We start from the raw sequence: 24,356 nt of genomic DNA, 5'->3' as shown, positions 1-24,356 counted from the left end.
TGTGTACATGTAAAATGTGCACATCAAGACTATCTACATTCTACATCAAAGCTGTCAATGTACAAATTGACACGAGTTGTTTGACATTACACAAACCGGTGTCCGGTGTTGTGTTCAATTTTGCATGGCATGTGGTATAATATAATAAGATAAAGCTAGAAATATAAATTAAGTAAATAGTGCAAATTAATTTAATTTGAGGAGCCTCATATAATGTATGTATAAACAAATAACTATTTTTAAATGTTATACCGCGCAAGCCTAATTCATTTTTGAATTTATTCTTCCTTAATAAGGTTATAATTTTTATTACACATAATATTTATCTATTAATAAAATATCATGAAAAATTGACTATTATTGGATTAAGGCCTTTATAATGCAAAAAAGTTTTATATTTTTACAATTACTAAATAATTTAAGTTTTCTTATTGACATTTTGATAAATTTCAGTATAATGCCACCTAAAAAAGTTGAAGAACCTGAAAAGAAACCACTTATTGGCCGTGTCGGAACAAATTTAAAAGTGGGAATAGTTGGTGTACCGAATGTGGGAAAGTCAACATTCTTTAATGTTCTCACCAAGAGTCAAGCAGCTGCAGAAAATTTCCCTTTCTGCACGATAGATCCTAATGAAAATAAGTATCCAATTTATTAATTTCATTGTATATTCACTCATGAAATGTTATTTTGTTTGTTGTTTAAACTTTTAGTATTTATAAATTTATAAGAACTTTAAAAACTTACATTTTGAAACAGTTTCTAAATTATATTAATTTAAACCTAAGTATACCCCTATCTATAAAATGCCATGTCACCTAACTCCAAAAGGGTTTAAGTTTTATACCTATGTCATTTATATAGCTAAATATGCATTTAATTTATGTCACAATTATATTTGCATGCTGTTAAGGCTGAAATATTAGCTTAGCTACTTATATTCACATAATATAAGTTATATTTAATGAGGAAAATATTTTTCTTACAAATACAAATTGTAAACAGAAAAACCTATGATGAAACTTCATATAACATTTCATTTAAGTTTAAAGCATAATAACTTTTTAAAAAATAAAAATATAGTACTGTCAAATAATTATATGTCAAACAATCACAAAGTAATGCATCAATTTAAAAAGGAATAATGAATCAATTTGAAAAATATCTTTCAAATGTAGAAATTAATGATGAAAGCTGTATTAATGGAATAGAAGTTTGCAATGGTGTTTGCTTTAGAGGAAAATATAACTTAATAAAGAAACATGAAAGTGTCTGTAAATGTCATCCACCACCATTAGCTGCTTCAGTTCTTGGGTTAGAGAATACGGATATACCTATTCCAGATCATTTGGAGTTTTTTAATGCTTGGACAGATGCAGATGCGCAAGAAGCATACTTAAAAACAAAACCAACCTGCTATTTAATCTTAGGAAAACCTGGTACAAATTCATATACATTGGGGGAATCCCTCTCTAAAAAGATGAACTGTGTTCACATTTGTCCAAAAAATGTATTAAATGATGAAATTGACCAAAAAAGTCCTACTGGACGCTGCTTAGACTATAATATGAAACTTAATAAAGTTTGTCTAATTGATAATATACTGCCTATAATGAAAAGAAAATTAGAATCTCCAGCAGTTAAACATAGAGGCTTTGTTATATCAGGAATACCATTAATATCATATGAAAGAAATTTGCAAACTTATTTCAACAGTCTCCATGGGGAAGAATCTATTGATGTTGTTGAGGGAATGCTCTTTGACATTATATGTAATTTGAAGAAAAAAAAGTCAAAAGCCCAAAGGGAGTCAGCTACATCATCAGTCACTAGTGGACTTGGAGTAGGTGAAGAATATGAGGAGGAGGAAGTAGAAGAAGAACATGAACCAGTACTGGAAGAGGAACAAGAACCTCGGGTTGAATTGCCAAAACACTTATTAGATACATGTTCTAATATAATTTCTTATAAGAAACCTTATTTTGAAATTATGAGAGCCACAATTATTCATCAGATTGAAGAAGTTTTTAATTTTAAGCCAGATATTTTAATTCATATAACATGCCCTAACAGTGATTTAATAACAAAAAGAAGTCATAAGTATTTTAACTATTTGACCAGTGCCAATTCTTTAAGCCCATTTACAGTTAATCCTGATAGTGAGGTGAAGTGGCCATCAAAATATTATTTGCGAGATTACAATCCACCGTTTGATAGTCATACATTTAATCCTAAATATAATTGTAAGCATCCAAGTAACTTTTCTTTTAATGTCGAGAAACAAATATGTAATTATAAAGATCATCTTTATGAATTTTTGGACACTAAAATAAAAAGCTATGATCCAAAATGGCTTGTTAAATTGGATGGTCGTGTTTCAATTCATCACATGATGCATAACATCATGGAGAGGATAACTCTACTACCTATAAAACCTGTTTTACTTCCTGAGCCACTATACTTAGAGGAGCCACCAGAAGATATGGATGAATTTTGGAAAACAGTAGAGGAATTGAATGTTGTTAGAAGTCAGAATGTTAATTTTACCAGATATTCTTCTCCTTGGTGCAATCGATGTCCTGTGCAGCTAATGAAAAGAAGATCAGTGCAAGGAAATCCTAGATTTGCAGTTTCATTTTTTAAACATGTCTATTTATTGTCTTCACTGAATGATATGATATCATTTTGCAGAAATCCTCGTCCTTTTCTAAAACTTGAGTTCCTAGAGCCCACTTGCAGAATTATTGTTATAGGTTCAAAATGTTCTGGAAAAACTCTTGTTTCAAATTGCTTGTCTTGGTTATTTGATGCTACAGTCATTAGTTATTCAGATATTTTAAATAAAGAAAAGGAGAAAAAGTACAATTATTATGCAAAGAACATATTATCAGAAATTATAGCTTCTATTGAAGATGCTCGATTTATGAAATGGGAGAGTACTGAGATTCAGAGAATATCAGACTTGAATATGTGGTTTAATACAAATCACAATACTTTAAATAGATACATACAAGTGTTTCAAGAAGTTTTGTCAAAAAGGCAGGGAGGTGAAGTTGTTAGTGGACCTCTAATGAAAAAATTAAACAATTTGATAACAAAATTACCGTTTCTTCCGTTTTTGAATGATATGGATCTATGTCAGGAAGCCGTGCAGGGGGAGAACCTGCAGAAATATGCTCCAGCTGATTTGTTAGTGGTAACAGAAAAACCAAAGCTACCAGTTCTTGGTGATGAGGATGTTACTATGGGAATAGCTGAATATATAAAAACCAATGATTTACAAAAGGAAATTGAGCCAACTTGTGAAGAAATAATGACAGAAATTATGAATCACCTTAAAGCTATTGAAAGTGAATGCTTTTCTCAAAATTTTGAACCATGTTATGGCAAATTTATAATTGATGGATTTCCGTCTGAAGTGGAATATTGGGAATATTTATCTGAAGCTGACATGCTACCTGACTATACCATTGTATTAACAGAAAACCGAGAAATTGATGACGATCTTTTACAGCATTACAAGGGAATAGAAAAAAGCATTAAAAATTACCAAGAGCGATTTCTTAATAGCAATGACACATTAGTCAAAACAAAGCTTCTCGGAGGTCTTCCTTTGAATTCAACTTATATGAATATGAAAACAACTGTGAATGAAATCATAGATAATATATTAGGTACGATAATGACTGATGATTTATCTGTAGAAGGCAATGTCAATCCTGATTTACAAACGTTACTCACTGAAGGAATAGAGAAATTTCGAGAAGGTTGGGAGTCAGTGAAAGCCAAACTAGACGATAATTCGAAATGGTATGGAGAAGTAGAACTCGAAGGTAAGACTGACATAGGTGTCTTAGACGAAGTCTTGTTACAACTGCGAAGAGCGTACTGTACTTTTTCCATTATTGATGAAGATGGTCAAGATCATGACTATGATAATGAAATAAACCAGGATGTTTTAACATACAATGACGACCGCAATTTGTCGGATACCAATATTTTTTGTCCAGTAGCTTTCTTTGATTATAATGTGCTTTGGGAAGGTAAACCCGAATTTAGTGCTAAATATAATAATAAAACTATAATGTTTTGCAAAGAAGAATGCATAGAAAAATTTCAAAAAGATAGCACACGTTTCCAATCTTTAGTTAAACCTTTTAAAAAAACGCCTTCTCTGAGAATTTGCACAATAGGTAATATAGGCAGTGGCAAGTCTACGTTATCAAGACGCCTAGCTAAAGAATCTGGCTTATTATATGTAAACTTTGACGAGTTTATCAATAATTATGTGATTCCAAAACATTTTAAAAAGGTTGGTTGGCAATATGAAAACAGTTTTGTAGAAAATGCTGTCGAAGAAGAAAATGCTATCGAGTTTCAAATGGATGAGGAGAACGCCAACCTTGTTGCGGACTTGCTTTTTAACGAAGCTGAAATAAGAAGAATACTCTTCAATTACTTTGAACAGGGCGTTCCAATGCCATCTTTACTGTTGCAACAAATCTTAAAAATATTGTGGTTTGAGGAACCTTACAAGTCAACGGGAATTATAATTGATGGGTTTCCAAAATTGCCAAATGATGTAGAGGATATGGTATCATCTTATTGCATTCCAAACGCAGTAATAGGATTAGAAGCAAATACTGAAAAAGCGATAGAAAGAATTTCACCAGTAATGTTTAAAATGTGGCGAAATCAATACAAAGAGGTAAAGCTGCAAGCACAGGCAAAGTTTGAAGATGAAAAACAAGAATGGTTCGATTTTATTACAAAAAATATTGTTATTAAATTGATTGTTGATGAAATTATTGAATTAGTGATTCCCAATGAAAACGAACTGTTACAAAATATGTCAGTGCAAAGCACAATTTTTGACGCCAATCCGTTAGGATCCTCAAACGTTGATGTAAATTTATTTAACACTTATAATGTGGTCATTCAGGAGTACCCAGCTCCAGTCGATCAAAGTGAATGGGAGAAGCCGGATGATGTTTCAGAGAGAATAAATACAAGAATTGAAGCCATCTATGAAGTGTTTGAAGACAATATCCAATCTGCAATGGATACGCTGACAGAACAAAGAGTGAAAATGATTGCTGTTAACGGCTTAAAGTCTATAGAAAAAGTTTTTAGAAATGCCTTGGACAAATTATCTCCTTTGTTAAACAGAAATGAATCGTTTTTGGAACAGACATTTATTATAAATAGCGATATAGCTGAAATGTTGATTTATGAGGGATTTTTCTTTTTAAGCATGTTTAATAGAATGTGTCCAGTTTTCTTGTATGATAATCCATTAATACTACACAATCCATACTATATTCGAAGACGTAAGGGTAAGATATTTCCTGTAATTCATCGTGCCTATATATATTTTATTTCATCTCAAGATAACGTTAAAAAATTCAGGTCTAACCCCTTAAAATATATTAAAAGTAGGCGTATCGAGGCGTATGTGGAATATCCCTTACGGATAAGCATTATTGGGCCACCTAAATCTGGAAAATCTACGTTGGCTGCGAAACTTGCGAAACGATTCGGATTGCTTTGCATCAGTAGAGGTACTTCGATTAGACATATTATGGAGAATATGAATTGGACCCAACTTAATTCTAAGATGCAGTCATCGCTTGAGAAAGGAGATACCTTAAAGACAGAAGACATTATAAAGTCCATCCAAACCACAGCTATCGACCATAGATCGATATCATACGGTTTAGTGTTTGATGGTTTTCCAGAAACAGCTTTTGAAGCTTCTGAATTAGTGAAACACGGTCTTTATCCTTCAATTGTTTTCGATCTTAAAACAAGTATGTCCAAAGCTCTAGAAAATACCCACAGGGAAATACATTTAGATATTTTAAAGAACAAGCCAACGTTTTCGAAAGCATTTATTGAGTATCGTTTTCGTGAGTGGGAAAGAAACAGCTCCACCGTACGAAAATGGATTAACGGTGACATTCAAAATATTTACGAATTACCTGCAAATGGTACATCGTGGCAGTGTTTTCACACTTCACTGAATATTATTGAAGACATATCAAAGAAAGTGCATCACTACTTATCCAATTACAATTTTAAAGTGGTCAGTGCAGGTGTTATGGGTATATCGAATGAAATATTTGCTACAAAAATGTCTGATTTTAAAAACTTTTGTCCAATGTGTTTTGTAAAGAAAATATATATAAACAATGATCACCCCGTGGATAAATCTGGTGTTGTTCAGTACAGAGATGTATACTACTGGATCTGTCGTAATCACATTAAAGATTTAGATAAACTACCAAATATTCTGTCTGTGCAAATGAAAATAGAAATACCTGAAATCCCAGCTATCGTAAAAACCATTTACCCCGCACTTGTCTATGAAAATGGAGTCTGTATAGTGACATATGCTGAAAACCTTCCATCACAGAATATAATAAAAGGCAACAATAATTTTGCGGCAGTCTATAAGGGTCGCTATTATTTATTTTGTAGTTCCAAGTGCCTGGACTCCTTTATGCGTCAACCGCACTTGTATTTCGACATTGAAGTTTTCAAGGAAACGTCTGGATTTTCCGAGATATCTCTGAAAACGTTGCCGAATCTTGGGTATCTAGAACAAACTATTGGGAATATGATAACTGCGGCGTGTTGCGCCGTTAATGTATTACGTCCGAAATATCTTGGACTCAATATTTCTATCTCTGGGGTTATTTATATAGCACTTTATTTGAAGACTCATAATTGTCGTATTGATTCGTCACAATCGCAGTTATATAAGAAAGCGTTAAAGATATATGAAGCGAGATGTAAGCTTCCCATCGATGTAGGCTTGAAGTTGCGATCAATGGATAATCCTTTTGCCGACTATGTAAAGTTTTACGGTAGAATAAAAAGTATAATGGGAACCGACTCTGGTACGGATAAGTCATCGAGTACGGAGTCTAATGAAACTTGGAAATAATTATTAATAAATTATGTTTTTAATTATTAGTTTTATTTCTAAAATTGCTGTGTTCATATTTACAAGGTAATTGTATTTTCTATATAACGTTATTTAATACGAATGTCTGACCAGATATTTTCTTCCAGCACGTCGTGTACCGGTGCCCGATGAGCGATACGATTATCTTTGCCAGTACCATAAACCTGCCAGGTATATTTCTTTGTCTTCAGTAATAATAATATTTAAGCCCCATTTATTACATGTAACAATTTTTTAAATAAAAAAAAATCTTGTTTATGACATATAGGTTGAGTCAAAATTCATCTATCCTGTATTGCGGCTAGCTAGGTAACAATTATTCCGTGGTACATGGTATATGTTTAAAGTTTTGAGATAAAGTATTCTTAACGAAATATAAACACATTCTATACAAAACTTCTAAAGAATATAACCCTTCTCCACCGGCTTATCTCTCTCCATCAGCACACTGTCCAAGAAATATGCAAATGCAATAATTATTTTCTTTATGTCTGTACAATTATGTAATTTTTTTCATGAAGTTTGAGGTAAAAAGAAAGTGCACTAGCCCCCATACTAGGATTTCCTGTGTCGTGAGAAGCGAGTCCTTTTGACATGTTAACGGTACTTACATTTTATAGTTTGCACAAAAAGAATATTTTCTTTTTTCAGCAGGACAGCTGTCGTTTAAGATTTGTAGTTGATGTATAATGTTTTGAACTGTTTCTGTCTCTTTCTGTTTTTATATGAGATGGTAATTTTCAGTAAAGTGCCTGCGTTTTTGAACGTTGTGGACATCGCTGGGTTGGTGCGAGGCGCGGCCGAAGGTCAAGGACTCGGAAATGCCTTCCTCTCACATATCAAGGCCTGCGATGCAATCTTCAACTTATGTCGTGAGTATTTAATTCAAACATATTCTTATATTAGTCTTTCAGGGCAGTTTTAACTCGCCACTACTACGAAGTAGCTGCCCGCTGAAGTATTTCCGAAAAAATTCGACTTAGGGTCAAGAAAAGAGTATACCCATTAATAAAAGGTCAGCAACGTACTCGCCTTCCGGCATTCAGAGCCTGTGCATTTAGTGTAAATAGAGTAATTTCATTACAGTAATTTATCTAATCAGTATGAGGAACAAAAGCGTTTTACGATTGTTTCACTGTTTTAACATAATTACGAAACCACACATTACGACGAATGTCTAGATTCTACGTATGACCACGCTTTTCACGGAAATATTTTGGTGAAACGGTCATATATGTATTATTAACTCTCTTTTGTCGTTTTTAAATTGTCGATTGACCTATGATTATTTGGTGGTATATCTTCATCGTTAATACGACTTATTTCAAGAAATAAAATTAGGTAAACGAAAATTAATAACATTGTCCACAAAATAATTTCCGTAGAAAGATATCCTCGTGATTATTTATAGTAAATCTAGTAGACTCGGTCTAGCGTTGCTGTGGCTGAGGTTTTTGTTATATTACATCGTTGTAAAGTATTCAAGGGAAACGGTAGGAGAACTTATGTGAAAAGTTGGTACTTTTAACACAGCGCCATCTATTAGAATTGTGTCAAATAATAAACAAATATTTGAAATAGATATATTGCGGGTATAAATTGAGATGTAAGCTATCCTATCTTTTAAGTTAGATCAAACTGCATACGGTGTGCAAATTTGATTGATATCGGTTCTGTAGTTTAGGAGTCCATCGCGGACAAACAACGTGACACGTGATTTATATATGATTATATATATATAGATATTTAGAAAAAAATCTGTAAAATAATGACAGCTATGGTATATAACCGAAGGAAGTCAAAAATGGGAGAATATTAAAACGGTTTACGAGTTTCGTAAACTATTTACATATTTTATTTATTCCATCTTTGGCTATATCTTTAGTATAATTGTTTTCTGTTATATATAAAACAAAACAAAAAAATATCTTTATTCAAATAGGTAAACAAGTACACTTATGAACGTTAAAAAAAAGAGATACACATTAAATGCTTCTAATTTTAAATTTACTGCCAGCTCTCAAATCAAAGGTGCAGAACGGAAGAGAAGAACTGGCAATAAACTCTCCGCCACTCTTTTTAATCGCCAATAAAAATTATATATTTTATGTTAGCTAGGATTACGAAATAAATAATTTTAAATGCCGCGTTTCAGGCGCCTTCGATGATGAAGACGTGATCCACGTGGACGGAGATGTGAACCCCATCAGGGATTTGGAGACGATTGGTGAAGAGTTGCGGCTGAAGGATGAAGAGCAGTTGCTGCAGAACATTGAGAAGTTGGATCGGGTTGTCGTCCGTGGTAATGATAAGAAACTGAAGCCGGAGTATGTAAGTGTTCAAAAAACTTTTTTTTTTTAATTTAAGAGTTATATATATTTTATATATTCTAGTAAGTATTTAACCATGTAAATATTTGTAAATAAAAAGTTTATGTTTTGGTTTCCAGGACTCTCTGATGAAGATTAAGAGCATTTTAGTTGATGAGAAGAAGCATATTCGTTTCGGTGACTGGAGCTCATTTGATGTAAGTGAATGTCTTATTAACCGACACAAAAAAGAGCTATCACTTTGGCATATACTTTATTGAAAATGTTTAAGTGAGATAACCATTTTTTTTTTATATTTGTAATTTTGAATTACAAAATTGGCTTTTTAATAGGCCTCATTTAAAATTTTTTTTATTACAATGATACTATAGATATAATGCGCACTATTTACAAATATTAAATTACAATTCAAAAACATCCAATTTTAGTATATTTGTTTTAACATATTGTCAAAAGAAGATTTATACATTGGTATATCGCAGTGATTAATTTATGAAGCCGTGAGATTAGCTTTTTTAATTATTTTTTGTATTATTTTAGATGAAGGATGGTGGTCTTTAATTTAAAAAAATAGAACTTCTTGCAATTAACTCGTAAATTAAGTGTAAATAAATAAAAATAAAACAAATAACTGATCATCCCATTTTGCCTAAATGACAATTTTTTTTCAGATTGAAATTTTAAATAAATACCTATTCCTAACTTCGAAGCCGGCGCTTTATCTTGTGAATTTATCGGAAAAGGACTATATTAGGAAGAAAAATAAATGGTAAGCATTTGTTTATGATTCCTGGTGGCACGATGTTGTGGTTAAAGATGTTCGTTGGTAGATTGGCTTTTCAAAAAAAAAATATATATTGTTAGACATATGGTTTTTTGGGCTCTGTAAAATTTCTAAAAATTTGTAGCGTCATTGTTTGTTTTATGTTCATTTGTAGAGTAATGGTCAAGAATTTTTCAAATCTTTACAATAGTTTTGAAAATTAATCAATATTGCATTTTCACCTGCCCCATTACTGTATCCATTGTCTGACAGAAATACGAAAGAAGTTAAAATCTTTTCTATGTAAACTTTCGAAGTCGTTCATATCCCGATTCTTGAATTGTTTTTTCTTTTCATATATTTAACGTTTTTTATATTTTTTTACGATTACTAGAACTTCTATTTTTGTTTTACGAACTGTTACTATTTTTTTTTCCGAAATACCTACAACTTTATAATTATAAAATATAAAACTTGTAAAAAATTTCAGGTTACCAAAACTAAAGGAATGGATCGATAAGAACGACCCTGGTGCACCTTTGATCCCCTTCTCCGGAGTCTTCGAGAGCAAACTATTGGACATGGACCCACAAGAGAGACAGGCCTTCTTGAAAGAACAGAATGTTACCAGGTAACAAATAAAATAGTCTTTTCTCTTTCTATTAAACTGTGATTACCTTCAGATGAAAAGAGTCAGATGATCACGTCAGTCCATTACAATATAATTTAATAACTATACATAATACAGGGTATGATAATTATAGTAAAATTAAATTGACGATTCATACATTGACAAGAAACTAAAAAAATAAATATGATAGGCAAAATGCAAGAAGTGCATAACCAAATCTTATAGCGATTGAGATGAGTGGCGGAAAGTTTCTTGCCAGTTCTTCTTGCCCGCTCTACGCTCTTGCCTTGCGAACTGGCAGTAAATGTAAATTTACAATTTGTTTAATTTTTTTGACGTTGACGTTTGACGTTTTAAATTTATGTCTGTCTCTGTCAAATACAATGAATTTGCTTTTCAGTGCGTTAGATAAAATCATCGTCCAAGGCTACAAAGCCCTGCAATTGGAGTATTTCTTCACAGCGGGAGTGGACGAAGTTAAGGCATGGACTATTCAGGTAAATCAAGTAATTTATGTATTGAAAACTTAACATTCGTTTTCGAATAATATTGCTATAGTAAAGTACGTTTGCTAACCATTAATGTTACTAGGGATATAACTAAAACCTTTTATTTTTCTAGCGATGTTTAATATATACATGGTAATGGCGAAATGATACGTAACCCTCGAAATATGTATTTATATTATGAAAATTCTCTTATGTAATTTTTCTTCCAGTACTTTATATCGTATTGAGCATTATTAATAGTGTTAATTAGCTTCTTTATTGCTGCATAATTATATATTTTTATTGTGTATATATCGCAGCCAACTAGCTTAATTAGCCGTTTAACTGGCGGCCTGAAAGATGTTCAGCCAGTTGATCAAACAGCTAGGCAAATTACTTGGTTCATTGGATCAATTGCGTTTCATTACTTGCCTAGCCTGTTAATTAAAATTTAATTCTACTTTCTGACACTCTCAAACTCGAATCGAAACTCTTCAAACTGTCAATATGGTGAGCTTTGATGGTGTTTTACAAAGTTTTTTTAGTGACAATAATGTAAATTTGACTTAAGCAGTTTAATTCAAAAAGAAATCAATTTTAAGATATGATTCACCTTTTTTTTGTCAAATGACTCTATCGTACGAATGACTTAAAGATTAGACAGCCAGTTTATTAAATTTTGTAACAGATTCTACGGCTGAATATATTTCAGGCCGCTAAACACAGCCTAACCTGTTAATTGAACGGCTAATAAAGCTATATATATATATAACATGAAATATAAGCAAATCATATACATAAATGCTAGCCAGTTCCCTAGCTAAAGAAGTCTAATATTCGCAGAAAGGGACCAAAGCCCCTCAGGCCGCGGGTCGCATCCACACGGACTTCGAGAAAGGTTTCATAATGGCCGAAGTGATGCACTTCAAGGACTTTAAGGAGGAAGGCTCCGAAGCCGCCTGCAAGGGGGCCGGCAAGTACCGTCAGCAAGGTAAATAAATTAAATTATATACTTAGAATAATTTAATTAAATTCTCGTGTGACATTGTTTGAATATCTCTAATAGATAAATAGGTAGGTAAATTGCAACCCTCAACATTTTGGAGATTTTTATAACGGTTAACGTCAATTAAGAAATATATATTAAATGGTTTTAATTTTATATATGCTGCCTGTTATCAAATCAAGAGCATAAAAGGGATGAAGGATATTAAACCATCTGACACTCTTCTTAATCGCCAAGCTTTTTGTTTAAGAATTTTTTTTAGGGAGTTGAAACCATTACACCATATTCCACATGACATCTTAAGTAATTTAGTAAAACAGTAAAAATATATGTTTAAATAAGAAAGAAAAATTTGTCCTCTAAGTTACATTTAACCCTTACTCTTCTACCCACAAATCCCTCTTTTAATAGCTCAGTACTGTTAGTTTATGGTGAACAGCGTTTTTGGGGCAACCTATTTTTTTGTATATTTTTAATAAAATCTAATCAATTATCCATTATATTATGTCTTGATTTTGTATTTAACACTATTTTTATCGTATCCACTTGACGTCCGTTGTCCGATAACTGAGCGGTTAAAGATATTTTTGCTGCACACCACCACGATGTGGAACCAGCTCCCAACTGAAGTATTTCCGAACCAATTCGACTCGCTAGCCCATTTGCATTGATAGTGTCCATGGGCGTTTTCGCCCGAAAATAATAAATTTAATGTATTCCAGGCCGTAACTACGTAGTAGAAGATGGCGACATAATTTTCTTCAAGTTCAACGCAGGCGCAGGTTTGAAGGACGCTAAGAAGAAATGACGTGACACAATCCTCTTAATCCTAATGCATATGCTATACATGAACCTCGCTCTTTACTCTTTGCTACACGTCGCTTGATTTGACACAATTGTATATCGTTAAGACATTGTTTACATGTATCTTAATAACGGCTGAACCAATTTTGATTGTTGAATAATATAACATACAGATGCCTTTTTAAGTTTGGTTAGTTATTTTTGTATGATTTTTTAATAAAACATTGTTGGGAAATCTATATATCCAAATTGAATATGGCATAGAAACTATTTGGAAAACGATCTCTTTCATAAAAAATGATAATTTCAATTTAAATGTCAAAAATGTTAACATCATACAGCGTGTTCCAAATTTTACACGTTAGGCCGTAGTAACTCGTTTATAGTTAACCAAAATAATTGTTTACAAATTGCCAATATTGCATAATATATTTTATTTGGACAGGGTTGGATTGTTCATATAAAAGCAAGAAACAGGGTGTACAAATAAATTTACCTCTTTAATGTTACGTTTAATACATAATTTAAAAAATACTTGACAGAATATTTTATTCATTTTCTGGGGTAAACATACCTATCCTAACATCCAACTTCAGCTTGACGGTAATTTATGGCAGCCTGTATAATTTTATTTTTTAGTTAAAATTTATGAATTCTTAAATAACCTTTTTAATACATATTGTTGTGTCGTGTAAATGAAACATTTGTAAATTTCTATTAAATATCATAATTTCAGTGTGATTTTGCTAATTATGTTGTTTCACTCTGACATATAGTAACATTGTTAGAATGAGACAGCATACAGCATATGTACCTTAAATATGTACCTTGGTACCTTAAATAAAAACCGTTATAATTTATAGGTATTTTTTATTTAAATATCCTTTGTGATGTATGAACAAATAATAAAACAGTAGTGAATGTAGATATTCGAAAACTAAATTTGTATAAAAATTTTTCGACACACCTATTATTGTTTAGAAAATCAAATATGTACATATTTACTGGCATGCTACTTCATCGTCGGTTTAACTAATCTGTGACCGTTTTGTACGTGACTGACGTATAAAAAAGTATTTATAAATAATATTTTTTTACATTTCAAACAGTATAGTGCTTTAAATTTTTGCAATTTTGAATTTGTGTTACCAATTTGCCTATTATTTTTGAATGTAAATATTATCTATGCTATGTTAAAAAAAAACTTTTTGACCAAATTCTATTTTCAAATTACTTCAACGAATTCTTCTATACGTGTTATATTTTCTGATTGTTCGGTCAAATTTTCGAGTATAAATTTAGTTTGCTTGAGGAATCTTTTAATATTGACTTCTGATAGAATATCTTGGTCAGTTACGGGAGATATTTTTTCCTTATCTTTGCTCTTCTTGAGTATTGTGTTGAGAATGTAGGAGGACGCTTGAGTAACTGACTCCTCCCAATCCTGAAAGAAATTAATTATTCTATTCTAAGTATAAAATACATATTATATATTTCTATTTCGTAAAAAGGTTATATAAAAATTGTAATAGATATATTTTTTTCATCAACAAAATCGTTAAAGTATTTAAAATTTTCTAAATAACTTTTATTATTTTGTATTGCATACCAATTTTATACCTGAGTATCATCACAGAATGTGTCCAATGAAAGTGTTTCTTCGAGTATTTGAACTTTTCCTTCTTCAATACCAGAATGTTTGAGTACACAAAGCACAAGATGTCCAATTGCACTCACCTCGCACGATATACTAAAATAAAATAAGAATTGTTGTAGTTTTATTATATAAATATATATAAAAAGGCCGACTGTTTGAGGCATAGAAGGCTGCATCAGGCATCTACTTGCCTATTATAAAAATTATCACGAAACAAATATAGCGGCTGTATCGATATCTTAATCTCAGACCATACAAGAATAATAATAAAAATATATTTACATCACAATAACACAAAACAGGAGAAAAAAAATGTTAGATTTTTATCTATATAAAGAAAAACTTACCTTATTACTTTATCTTTACTTGCTAAGACATTTTCAGCAGTCCTAACAATCATTGAATGTGTGTCTCGCATTAGAAATTCCAGGGCATCACAGTCACCCGGTGGCAAAGACCCATACTGGACCAACAGCTTCTTTTGAATGAGAGTGAACTGTGATTGTAAAACGTTTAGTTCAGCCTGAAAATAACATTCATTATTAGGCTTAAAGAAGTTTATTCTTACGCGAGAAAAAAAGTATTAAGCAAAATATATTACTTTTTCTGATTTTAAGTAGGTATGTTCATTAGGGTTGCAAGATTGTTATACTTAATTCTAAGACAATTATTCAAATGCGTCCAATAGTTTTGAAGCCAATACATACAATCAAATTTTTATAGCATTACAATAGATAAATCTAAACAAAGGCCATCCTAAAAAAGTCAAACCTCAAATTTCTTCAAAACAATTCGTTCCTTGGCGTGCATTTCTATTGATTTTAAAAATCGGTGAATTATATGTTTGTACAGCTCCGTATCAATTTTAAGCGTTACTTTTAAATTGTTTATTCCCAATTTCGTGTAATGTTCTTGTAATTTATCGAGGAAATAATTCAATATCGGATACATCTCCGTACAATCGTTTCCTTCGAGTGTGTATTTATCGGCGATTGTTTTTATTGTCACAGTTTTATCTTTGAATGAAAACGTAATGTTATTCGGATTAATTGTGTCTGAAATAAAATATATTTTAGTTAAAAAAGTATTGTTCTGTGCCTATTATCCGACCCGACAGACTTAGTAGAAATCGTTAATACAATTTTAAGAAACTCGGTCCAACCGTTTAAGAGGGGTTTAACTACAAATACACGCACAGATTTATATGTATAAAGATATACAAAGTTAGGTTTGTATATTCCTGGAACTTGACTTGGCTTCAATAAATTTATAGATGTATAGACAGATATAACAAAAATTTCAGAAAAAAATTGTTTTAATAATCCAGTGACTAAATTGAATATAGGAATAAGGAACATTTTAAGCGTGTCATATTACACGCATTACATGTGGTGTGGTAGTAACTGGCCCTGGCTAAGCATTAGGAGCACATGTGTTCCACAGCGCTCATTCGGTCATTCTGTCAAAGACTACAACAGTTGTTTGCGCCTCAGACGCAAAAATAAGAAATGTAATAAAAGTATTTGGTCCTTCTGTGTCATTTGGGTTTAACCGGTTTGCTCGCGATCTTTCTCTTCACCAAGCAATCGTATAATTATATCACAGAACCTCAAGAGATGGGGGTCGTTTAAGCTAGGCTAAATAAGTATAGAGAATTGTCTAAATCATGTTAAACCAATAAAACAAAATCTTAACTTATTATAAAAGGTTTGTATTGGGCAATTTGTACAATGTAAAACTTACCTTCAAATATATTATCTAAACTGATACAGCCAAGATTAGTTTGTAAATACAAAATAAATGCATTATTTTCAACAACATCAACTACACGAGTATACAATGACAACGGTATCAAAAGATCTTTAACCAACACATGGATCTTTCCAGAACAATCCGTTATTGTAAAAATAACTTTAATTTTATTATTTGAAACGCAAAAATCGTTGAGAAAAATTCGCGTTTCGACAATCTCTGTTCCATTAATATCGTCTAGGCAAACACACGAATCGCTAAATGAGAATGGCTGCTTGCAGAAGTAGGTTATTTGTATATTCTGGATTTGTTTAGGTTCACAAGTGAGGATGATTATTAATGAACAGTTGGGTGTTAAATCGTCATTGATGAAGCTCTCAATTGGCTTTCCCATTTCAATCTTTATTTTGATAAGCTCGGGCGTTGGAAGTGCTTCTGAAAGAAGAAAATAAAATGATGTCTATAATAGTGGACGTATAATGTTCCCAAAAACGCTGGGACGATATCACAGCTGCACCAAGCGAAAGTGTCGAAAAACTAATATGAATGGAGCTGGAGAATTTATACCCATGATTGGATTTCAAACCTACGTTATAGTTCCAACCAAACCAAACCAAATTCTTATACAATTTTCTATATTTTTCATGTTGTTAAATTGAAGTAAATTGTTATTAAGCGTTGTTAAGACACAAAAGTCGAGGCAAATTGTTAAATCCTATACGTTTACACATATGGGAGTTATACTTTTTAGTTTTATTATCTTGATTCTGGATTCAAATGTAAATGTTGTCTAAATAAATGAACACCAGAAAGTATTTTCTCAAGCATATTTAAATGTATGATAACACAAATATCTTATTCACAAAAACTAAATTAGTCTAATTTTAACAGTTATAACGAAAGTACTCTTTCACTTTTCATAACAGCGTAAACACAATTTTACAAAAAGAGACGATAACATACTTTCCTGCATTATCTCTTAGTCTTATTTGTCTATTCTAAATTTTATTTAAAGTCAAAATACTTATAAGTAACTCGATACAAATTGATATAAAAAGAGCAAGCACGTACCTTCATTTCCCATAATTTTCTCGAGTGCTTCCTCTACAGCCTCTATCTCTGCAAGGATATCTTCAGGTACAGCTTCAGCTGTCATTGGTACTATAGACGAATTAAGATCAGGCTCAGTTCCCAAATAGCTGACACTTACAATTCCATTCGTGGACAGTGTTACAATTCCTCCAGCTAAGTTTTTGAGAAAACATCGAGATATTGCTATTGTATCATTTAGTAAATCACACGACCATAACAACGCTGTGTCTTCATAGATAAAGAGCTTTGCATCGTCAGATACTACCATTATAATTAATCTTGAATTAGGTTCTGAAAAATACGATTTATTGATTTTTACATCAAGTGGAAGTGGACTGCAGCGGATAAGCAGCTGGTGATAGATATAACATCATTAGAATAAGACCTAATCTTATTAATTTTCTAAATTAACAATATTAGGTCTATATTAGGTCTATGTATGTAAAATTGTTATATCTTTAATTTTATTAAAGTAATAGTAAATAAATGTAACTGGGAATTAACAGACTCCTAAAAGGCAGATCTTACAGGATGATGTGATAGATTACATGATGAGTCTGGTTCATAATTATTAGGCTGGGATGGTTTAAGTTGAATGGAAAGTGTTTTCTGTTTCTAGCCTGGAGGCTCCATTAGCATTTTCGGTGGTATATCCTGAATTCGAATGCCTAGAAAATGTAAACTTTGAATTCCAAGAAAAAAAAAGTTCAAAGGAAGGTCAAGAACCTGCCTCTAATAGCTGTTGGGTCCTGCACTTAAACTTTCAGTACTGCTCTACCATGAGGTATTATAATAGGCGCTTCTCATTAGGGATATTTAGCAGCCGTGGAGAACCTGGTCTAAAACTATAAGCTGAAGATACATACCGTAATACCAACCAATAAGGTAGCCGTAAAAGCAGACAGGCATAAAATCAAATCGAATCATAAATTTCATCAATCCATTATCCTGGAAACAATAGAGATATCGCTCTCCCAAAGCGATTATGCTGGAAAAGTTACTGCTCGTCTGGAAGGGAAAACGTGTGTATAATTAATGCTTTTGTCAGAAAATTTCATTCTTTCTCATTTGTTTGGAAAGTATGCTCGTACATACGAATTGAAAATAATAATTAAGTTGGCGCTGGTTGATGGCTGGGATTTCCTCGATGAATTGCGATACTTATTCGTTGACCGAGAAAATAACCAGTTCTGGGGTCACTATCCACAAAGCGCAATCTTAAATTACGCCTGTGAACTTGGGAAAAAAACCCAAAACCCAAGAATCTCCAAAGGAAACCGTATCCAAGTTGGAGAAAATACGTTTATTACTTGCTGCAGCCGACGCAGCATTTTTGCTTGTCCGAGGGAGGTTCCTGAGCTACTTGTGTGTATTCCTCATGGGGCTAACGTGTCCATACAATTAGCATGCCATACCAAAGCCCCTCCCATTACCATCGTCAACGTTTTTATTTTTTTAAGTTTTATATTTGATTGTTATTTTTAAGTTTTAACTTAGACTTAATTTTTTAATATGGATTACCCGTATAACTTGCAGAGCCGATATTTCTTCGCCGGGACTATATGTCCATTGGGGAATGTTCTTCTTATTCTGTCGGCCACTTAGTTCACTCAACTCGCGTAATTGCTGGTAACTAAAATATATATGAATTAAATAATTAAATAAAAAGTATTTTCAAATACATATTTTTTTTAAAGAAATATATTACTATGGCTACATTTTCTTCTAATTATAAGCGTAAACGATATAGTAAAGTTTTATAAAATTGTATAATTTTCGTAATGAATTAAAATATTCGTGTACTTAAAATGAATAAAGAAATATTATGGCTTATCAGATGACTTACTTCGTAAGTTAAGTTACATGCTTAAGTTTATAATTAATCGCTCCTTTAAATTGTCAAATATAAACCTGAATTAAGATAGTCCTTTAAGTATTACCTGTATATTTCCATAATCCACGTAGATTTGCAAATAACAAATAGATCGCTACTAGGCACATAGCCGATAGGTGTGGGTATTATAATATCATCGAACAAACACATAAAAAGAAACGTGTCTTGGTCAAAAAAACTCAAAGCGCCATCTAACGCCTGAATACAAATGAGGTCTCTGCTTTTTGTTACGCCAAAGGGCCCAACAACCACACTAGACGCTTTTCGTGTGAATGAGTGCTTTAATACGGGTCTTAGGTAGTTTTGAACACCTGAAATATGAAGTAATATGTAAGGTAAGGGCTCAATAAAATGTTTCCATAGACAAAACGACTTATAGGTTGGTATTTTGAATATAGAATTTCGTGTAAATAATCTGTGGAAAATCTTGAATCTGAATCTTCAAAACCGGTTTTAAGAATATCTGTGTAGTTAATTATTTTCAAAATTGGTATGATCCTTTATTTATGGTAGATTTTGTTATATCCCTCAGTAATAACTTATATCCAAACATTTACGGTATTATATCTAAGCATATATTTTTTTAATTAAGGAAATTGTACCTGCATCAATATGTCCATCCTTTTTCTCAAGAAAATATGTTGCGTAACTTTGAGGATGCAATATGAAAATTTGTCTATCACTGGAATCCCTGGAATACATTTAGTTTTGTATTATAGTGTTGAGGTACATATATTGTTGGTTTATATTGCAATATTATTTAGAGAACGTAAGAATAGAAAATAATTTAAATTCATCCATTATTTAGAGTAGTGTTTTTTTCTATCCTTTAGTCGAAAATTGAGACAAATGAAAGAATTTAGAGGAGGTTAAATAATAATAATTTTAAATTTCACTCCACCGTAGTTCGTGTACTTATATTAAATACCTAGCCTAATGGCTTCAGTGTGCGAATCTCATCCCTGAGGTCATAGGTTCAATCCCCGGCTGTGCAGCAATGGACTTTCGATCTATGTGCGCTTTTAACATTCGCTCAAAAGGTGAACCGAAACATCTTGCGGAAACGAGCTTGCCTTCGACCCAAAAATTCGACGGCTGTCAGGCACAGGATCTGAGGCTAATCATGTATTTGTTGATTATATTTACAAATGATGTTTCGTGGTCAGATACAGAAATATGAGGCCCAGACCTAAAGAGGTCTGGGCCTGTAGCAGTGTTTTATTTTTTACTGTTGATACCCTCAGCCCCATCTAGGGGTTATAACGTCAAACTTAATGTAATCCGTATTAACTTAATTAACATAATTCGGTCTCGCTACAACAATAAACAAGTAGCAAATTAACGTAAAAAAATAATATATATATAAATATGTATTTGGTCTCTTTGAAAAAATTAACTTACATAATAAATTTTCCAGTCTCAATCTGTAGGATAACATCTTTTTGGTCAGATTCTAAAACAATATCAGATTCGGACTCTTTGCTGGGTTTATAGATCTTCAATTGTCGACCTTCACAAGCAATTATGCAGTCGCTATCATTGTACGAGTTAAATTTATCCACTTTGACGCAACAGCTATTTTGAATACCTTCATCGTATGTTTCACTTTGTAATTTCTCGTTAGACCAAAATGGTTTCGATTTAAATATGGACATTTGTAACTTGAGTATTTAGTCGCTTAAGCGTTGTAATATGTTTACATGAGATGTTGGCATAGCAACCATGTATTGTATAAAAAGCCTAGTATGTTTATTAGTGTTTCTAAATCACTAAACAAAATTAATAATTGAAAAACAAATTTGCTAGTTCTAAGTCGTAATTCACCTTCACTATATATTACTTTTACCATTACCACAGTTATCTGACTAAGGTACTAAGTATTGTAATAAAAGAGGAGGAGGCTCATCAAGACACGATTATTAATATGAGTGTTGGTACAATACTAATCTATATTAAAAACATCGATACATTTATATTAATCATGTAGGCACAGTCATTTATCGGGTGTGGCGGTATGAATTGATAATGACACCTGCGAGTAGAGGTTATAAAAATAAGTTTCAAGTTTAGTAAAATACTCTCCATTTTCGAGAAATTCGACATATTCGAAAATTCGAAAAATTGACATTTTATACCACTATTTTTGGTCAGATTCTAAAATAACATGTTCATTGGATAGTATTCCTGGTAAGATGCGCTTACAAATGTAAAATAAAAAATCTGTATTCATGTTACATAATATGACCATAGTTTTTTTTACACCATGTTAGATTTAACTTCGGATAAAATGAAGAAAACATTATAGTTGATAGTAATTTCATTCAAGAAAACTACATACAATACTCCAAAAAAAATCAGAATCTACATTCAATAGCGTGAAGTTTTTCATTTGAAATCTTCGCGCCAAAATTAGTGGCACAGGATATAATTTTTTTTAATTTTAGGTTATATTTTTATACCTGCCACAATGTCCTCTACCCGTATGTACCATTACAAAGGCACACCTGTATATTACTCGAAACATTTAGGTATATTGATTTTGTCTCAGGCCGTGTGGCGCTGAAAATGTGCGTCAGTTCTTTGACTACAACAAAACATAGACTATATTTATATGCGCTAGACTGACAGTAGGAGCAACCAATACTCTGTGCATTTGTGGAGGTCTATGGATATAAATCGAGTCGCGTTGTTTTGTTGGCGTTGGTTTATTAATCGATTCAATTATTGGTACTCAACACTCGTCTCGTGGTCCTTTTTTGAAATTCAGTTTCAAATACCCATTCGCCGGCCACCGTTTCTTCATAGTGAGTTTCAAATTATTCCGTTTTTATACGAAGAAAGGTTTAACATATCGTAAAAATGTCCGACATTGAAGTGCAAGACAATGCCAATAACGATACAGAACAAAGAACCAACGGTGGAGGTGATGAAGGTGATGCTTGGGGAAGTCATGAGTCTTCCTCAGCTCGACGATACGCTAAGATGCCTGTTGATAGAAATGCTCCGTTCTACAACATGAATCACAAACACCGTGGTATGGCAATAATATTTAACCATGAACATTTCGATATCCACAGTCTTAAATCTCGCACTGGCACGAATGTTGATAGTGACAATTTATCCCGAGTCTTGAAAGGTCTAGGATTCCGTGTCACGGTTCTAACTAATTTAAAGTCGGAAGATGTAAACAGGTACCTACAACAAACTTCAGAGATGGATCATTCTGACTATGATTGTGTTCTTATAGCAGTTCTAACTCATGGAGAAATGGGCATGCTGTATGCTAAAGATACCCATTACAAACCCGATAATCTGTGGTATTATTTTACAGCTGACAAATGCCCCACATTAGCTGGAAAACCAAAGATATTTTTTATCCAAGCTTGTCAAGGGGACAAACTGGATGGTGGTATAACACTTACTAGTAGATCTGAGACTGATGGCTCTTCAAGTGCCTCATACAAGATACCTATACATGCAGATTTCTTGATTGTGTTTTCAACTGTTCCTGGTTTTTATTCTTGGAGAAATACTACTCGTGGTTCTTGGTTCATGCAAGCACTTTGTGAAGAGTTACGTTATTCAGGAACAGAACGAGACATACTTACGTTGTTGACTTTCGTTTGTCAAAAAGTAGCTCTTGATTATGAGTCCAACACACCAGATGTGTTGACCATGCATCAGCAGAAACAAGTTCCATGTATTACCAGTATGCTAACTCGTTTACTTGTATTTGGCAAGAAATAGATTAATTGTAGTAATCCTTTGTTGTTATTTTACAGTAATATTTTTTAGTATTTCTAGAACAAACTATTTTACACTGTTAATTTTTATTAACCTTGAGTTAATTGCATGCTAGGATACTGCTAGATGCATTGTAATTTTTTCTTTTTTTCATTGTTTATATGAAGATATAAGATACTCATAGTTGTTTGAGTAGGTGTTATTTAGAATGTAAGATAATAATATAGAAGCAATTTTAGTGTTAATAAGTAAATGAATCTCTATGCTCAAATATTTAGATGTTAATGCACAATTTGTCAATTGCTTGTAAAAGTACTTAAAAAAGTGAACTAACGCACAATTTGTATTGTAGATTTTCTACATATCATTTATTGTAAATGCTTGCACACTGCAAGTATTGCTTAACTATAATAATGATTGAATTTATTTCATACTTAAATTACAGGCCTGTTAATAGCATTTAAATCTAATGTAAGAAATTTCTAAGTTATGGAGAACTGCCATATATATTTTCTAACTTGCCCATTCCTTAATGTATTTAAAATGCTTCAGTATATTTGTTGATACTGATAGCATTGATTTTCTATGTTACTAGCGTGGGATAGTTAAATCATGTTTTAAGGACTGATTAAATTTGGTGAAAGTGATTGTGCCTTGTGAAAGACACTTAGAAAAATATGGATTATGAATGAATTTCATAGTTTTGGTAAGCAAAGTGACATATTTTGTTACCTATAATAAGTATTTTTGTATTTTATAAGCAATACATGTCTTATCCAGTTATAAAGCTTTTATTTTAATCTTAAAATTTTGTCAACATAGATTTTATACTATATACCCTGACAGGACCCTCTCTGTTGGTTTCAGCGCATGGTTATTTGCATGTACCCTCATGTATTTTTTTATCACATGTATTGAATAAATAAAAAAATAAAAAAAAGGTATTATTTATCAATGTCAATATCCTTCAAGTCTATAGGACAGACTGTTTTACAGAATATTTTTATTTACCAATATAAAAAGTAAAGGTTTCTATGGATATTAATAATAATTCTTTCACCAACACATATCAAGGACTTCTGAATTCTTAGTTGCCATGACTAACATTACCAATTATTTATGGGCACATGAAAATTTGTGAAGTATGTGTAAGATGTTAGGCTCTCTATAGTATATTAGATCATTATTTACAATTGCAAAGAAAAAGATAGGAGTGAACTACTTT

General features: G+C 32.1%; 4 protein-coding genes across 4 annotated transcripts; 3 read left to right on the top strand and 1 right to left on the bottom strand.

The window, feature by feature from the left end:
- The first annotated feature begins 72 nt into the window (after window positions 1-72).
- Window positions 73-13,852, top strand: LOC110994590 (obg-like ATPase 1). Its single transcript, XM_022261331.2, has 11 exons — window positions 73-215; window positions 454-638; window positions 7,081-7,141; window positions 7,715-7,842; window positions 9,126-9,301; window positions 9,420-9,497; window positions 9,972-10,069; window positions 10,554-10,694; window positions 11,095-11,191; window positions 12,026-12,173; window positions 12,911-13,852. Exons 2-11 carry the CDS (start codon window positions 458-460, stop codon window positions 12,994-12,996), a joined length of 1,194 nt encoding a protein of 397 aa, XP_022117023.1. The 5' UTR covers window positions 73-215; window positions 454-457; the 3' UTR covers window positions 12,997-13,852.
- Window positions 1,006-6,972, top strand: LOC123689324 (adenylate kinase 9-like). Its single transcript, XM_045628787.1, has one exon. The coding sequence runs from the start codon at window positions 1,145-1,147 to the stop codon at window positions 6,947-6,949; it is 5,805 nt and encodes a 1,934-aa protein (XP_045484743.1). The 5' UTR covers window positions 1,006-1,144; the 3' UTR covers window positions 6,950-6,972.
- On the bottom strand, window positions 13,216-21,303 carry LOC110994597 (protein PTHB1). The gene is made up of 11 exons (XM_045628789.1): window positions 20,789-21,303; window positions 19,990-20,078; window positions 19,434-19,698; window positions 19,015-19,126; window positions 18,360-18,501; window positions 17,473-17,784; window positions 16,393-16,836; window positions 15,421-15,716; window positions 14,997-15,172; window positions 14,613-14,742; window positions 13,216-14,436 (listed from the first exon to the last, which is right to left on the bottom strand). Exons 1-11 carry the CDS (start codon window positions 21,040-21,042, stop codon window positions 14,218-14,220), a joined length of 2,439 nt encoding a protein of 812 aa, XP_045484745.1. The 5' UTR covers window positions 21,043-21,303; the 3' UTR covers window positions 13,216-14,217.
- Window positions 21,304-22,057: 754 nt separating this feature from the next.
- On the top strand, window positions 22,058-23,148 carry LOC110994624 (caspase-1). Its single transcript, XM_022261398.2, has one exon. It carries the CDS (start codon window positions 22,247-22,249, stop codon window positions 23,132-23,134), a length of 888 nt encoding a protein of 295 aa, XP_022117090.1. The 5' UTR covers window positions 22,058-22,246; the 3' UTR covers window positions 23,135-23,148.
- Window positions 23,149-24,356: the final 1,208 nt, after the last annotated feature.

The sequence above is a fragment of the Pieris rapae genome, chromosome 7 (assembly GCF_905147795.1).
Source record: "Pieris rapae chromosome 7, ilPieRapa1.1, whole genome shotgun sequence".
In the NCBI taxonomy this organism is placed as follows: Eukaryota; Metazoa; Arthropoda; class Insecta; order Lepidoptera; family Pieridae; genus Pieris; species Pieris rapae.
This window is presented reverse-complemented; position numbering and strand designations above follow the sequence as displayed.

Coding starts and splice junctions, on each gene's coding strand:
- LOC110994624 (XM_022261398.2), top strand. CDS start 22,247: ATGTCCGACATTGAAGTGCAAGACAATGCCAATAACGATACAGAACAA.
- LOC123689324 (XM_045628787.1), top strand. CDS start 1,145: ATGAATCAATTTGAAAAATATCTTTCAAATGTAGAAATTAATGATGAA.
- LOC110994590 (XM_022261331.2), top strand. CDS start 458: ATGCCACCTAAAAAAGTTGAAGAACCTGAAAAGAAACCACTTATTGGC. Junction 7,843..9,125: donor TGCAATCTTCAACTTATGTC/GTGAGTATTTAA, acceptor GCCGCGTTTCAG/GCGCCTTCGATGATGAAGAC. Junction 9,498..9,971: donor GTGACTGGAGCTCATTTGAT/GTAAGTGAATGT, acceptor ATTTTTTTTCAG/ATTGAAATTTTAAATAAATA.
- LOC110994597 (XM_045628789.1), bottom strand. CDS start 21,042: ATGTCCATATTTAAATCGAAACCATTTTGGTCTAACGAGAAATTACAA. Junction 19,699..19,989: donor GGATGGACATATTGATGCAG/GTACAATTTCCT, acceptor TTCATATTTCAG/GTGTTCAAAACTACCTAAGA. Junction 15,717..16,392: donor TTTAGATAATATATTTGAAG/GTAAGTTTTACA, acceptor TAACTAAAATAT/ATTTTATTTCAGACACAATT.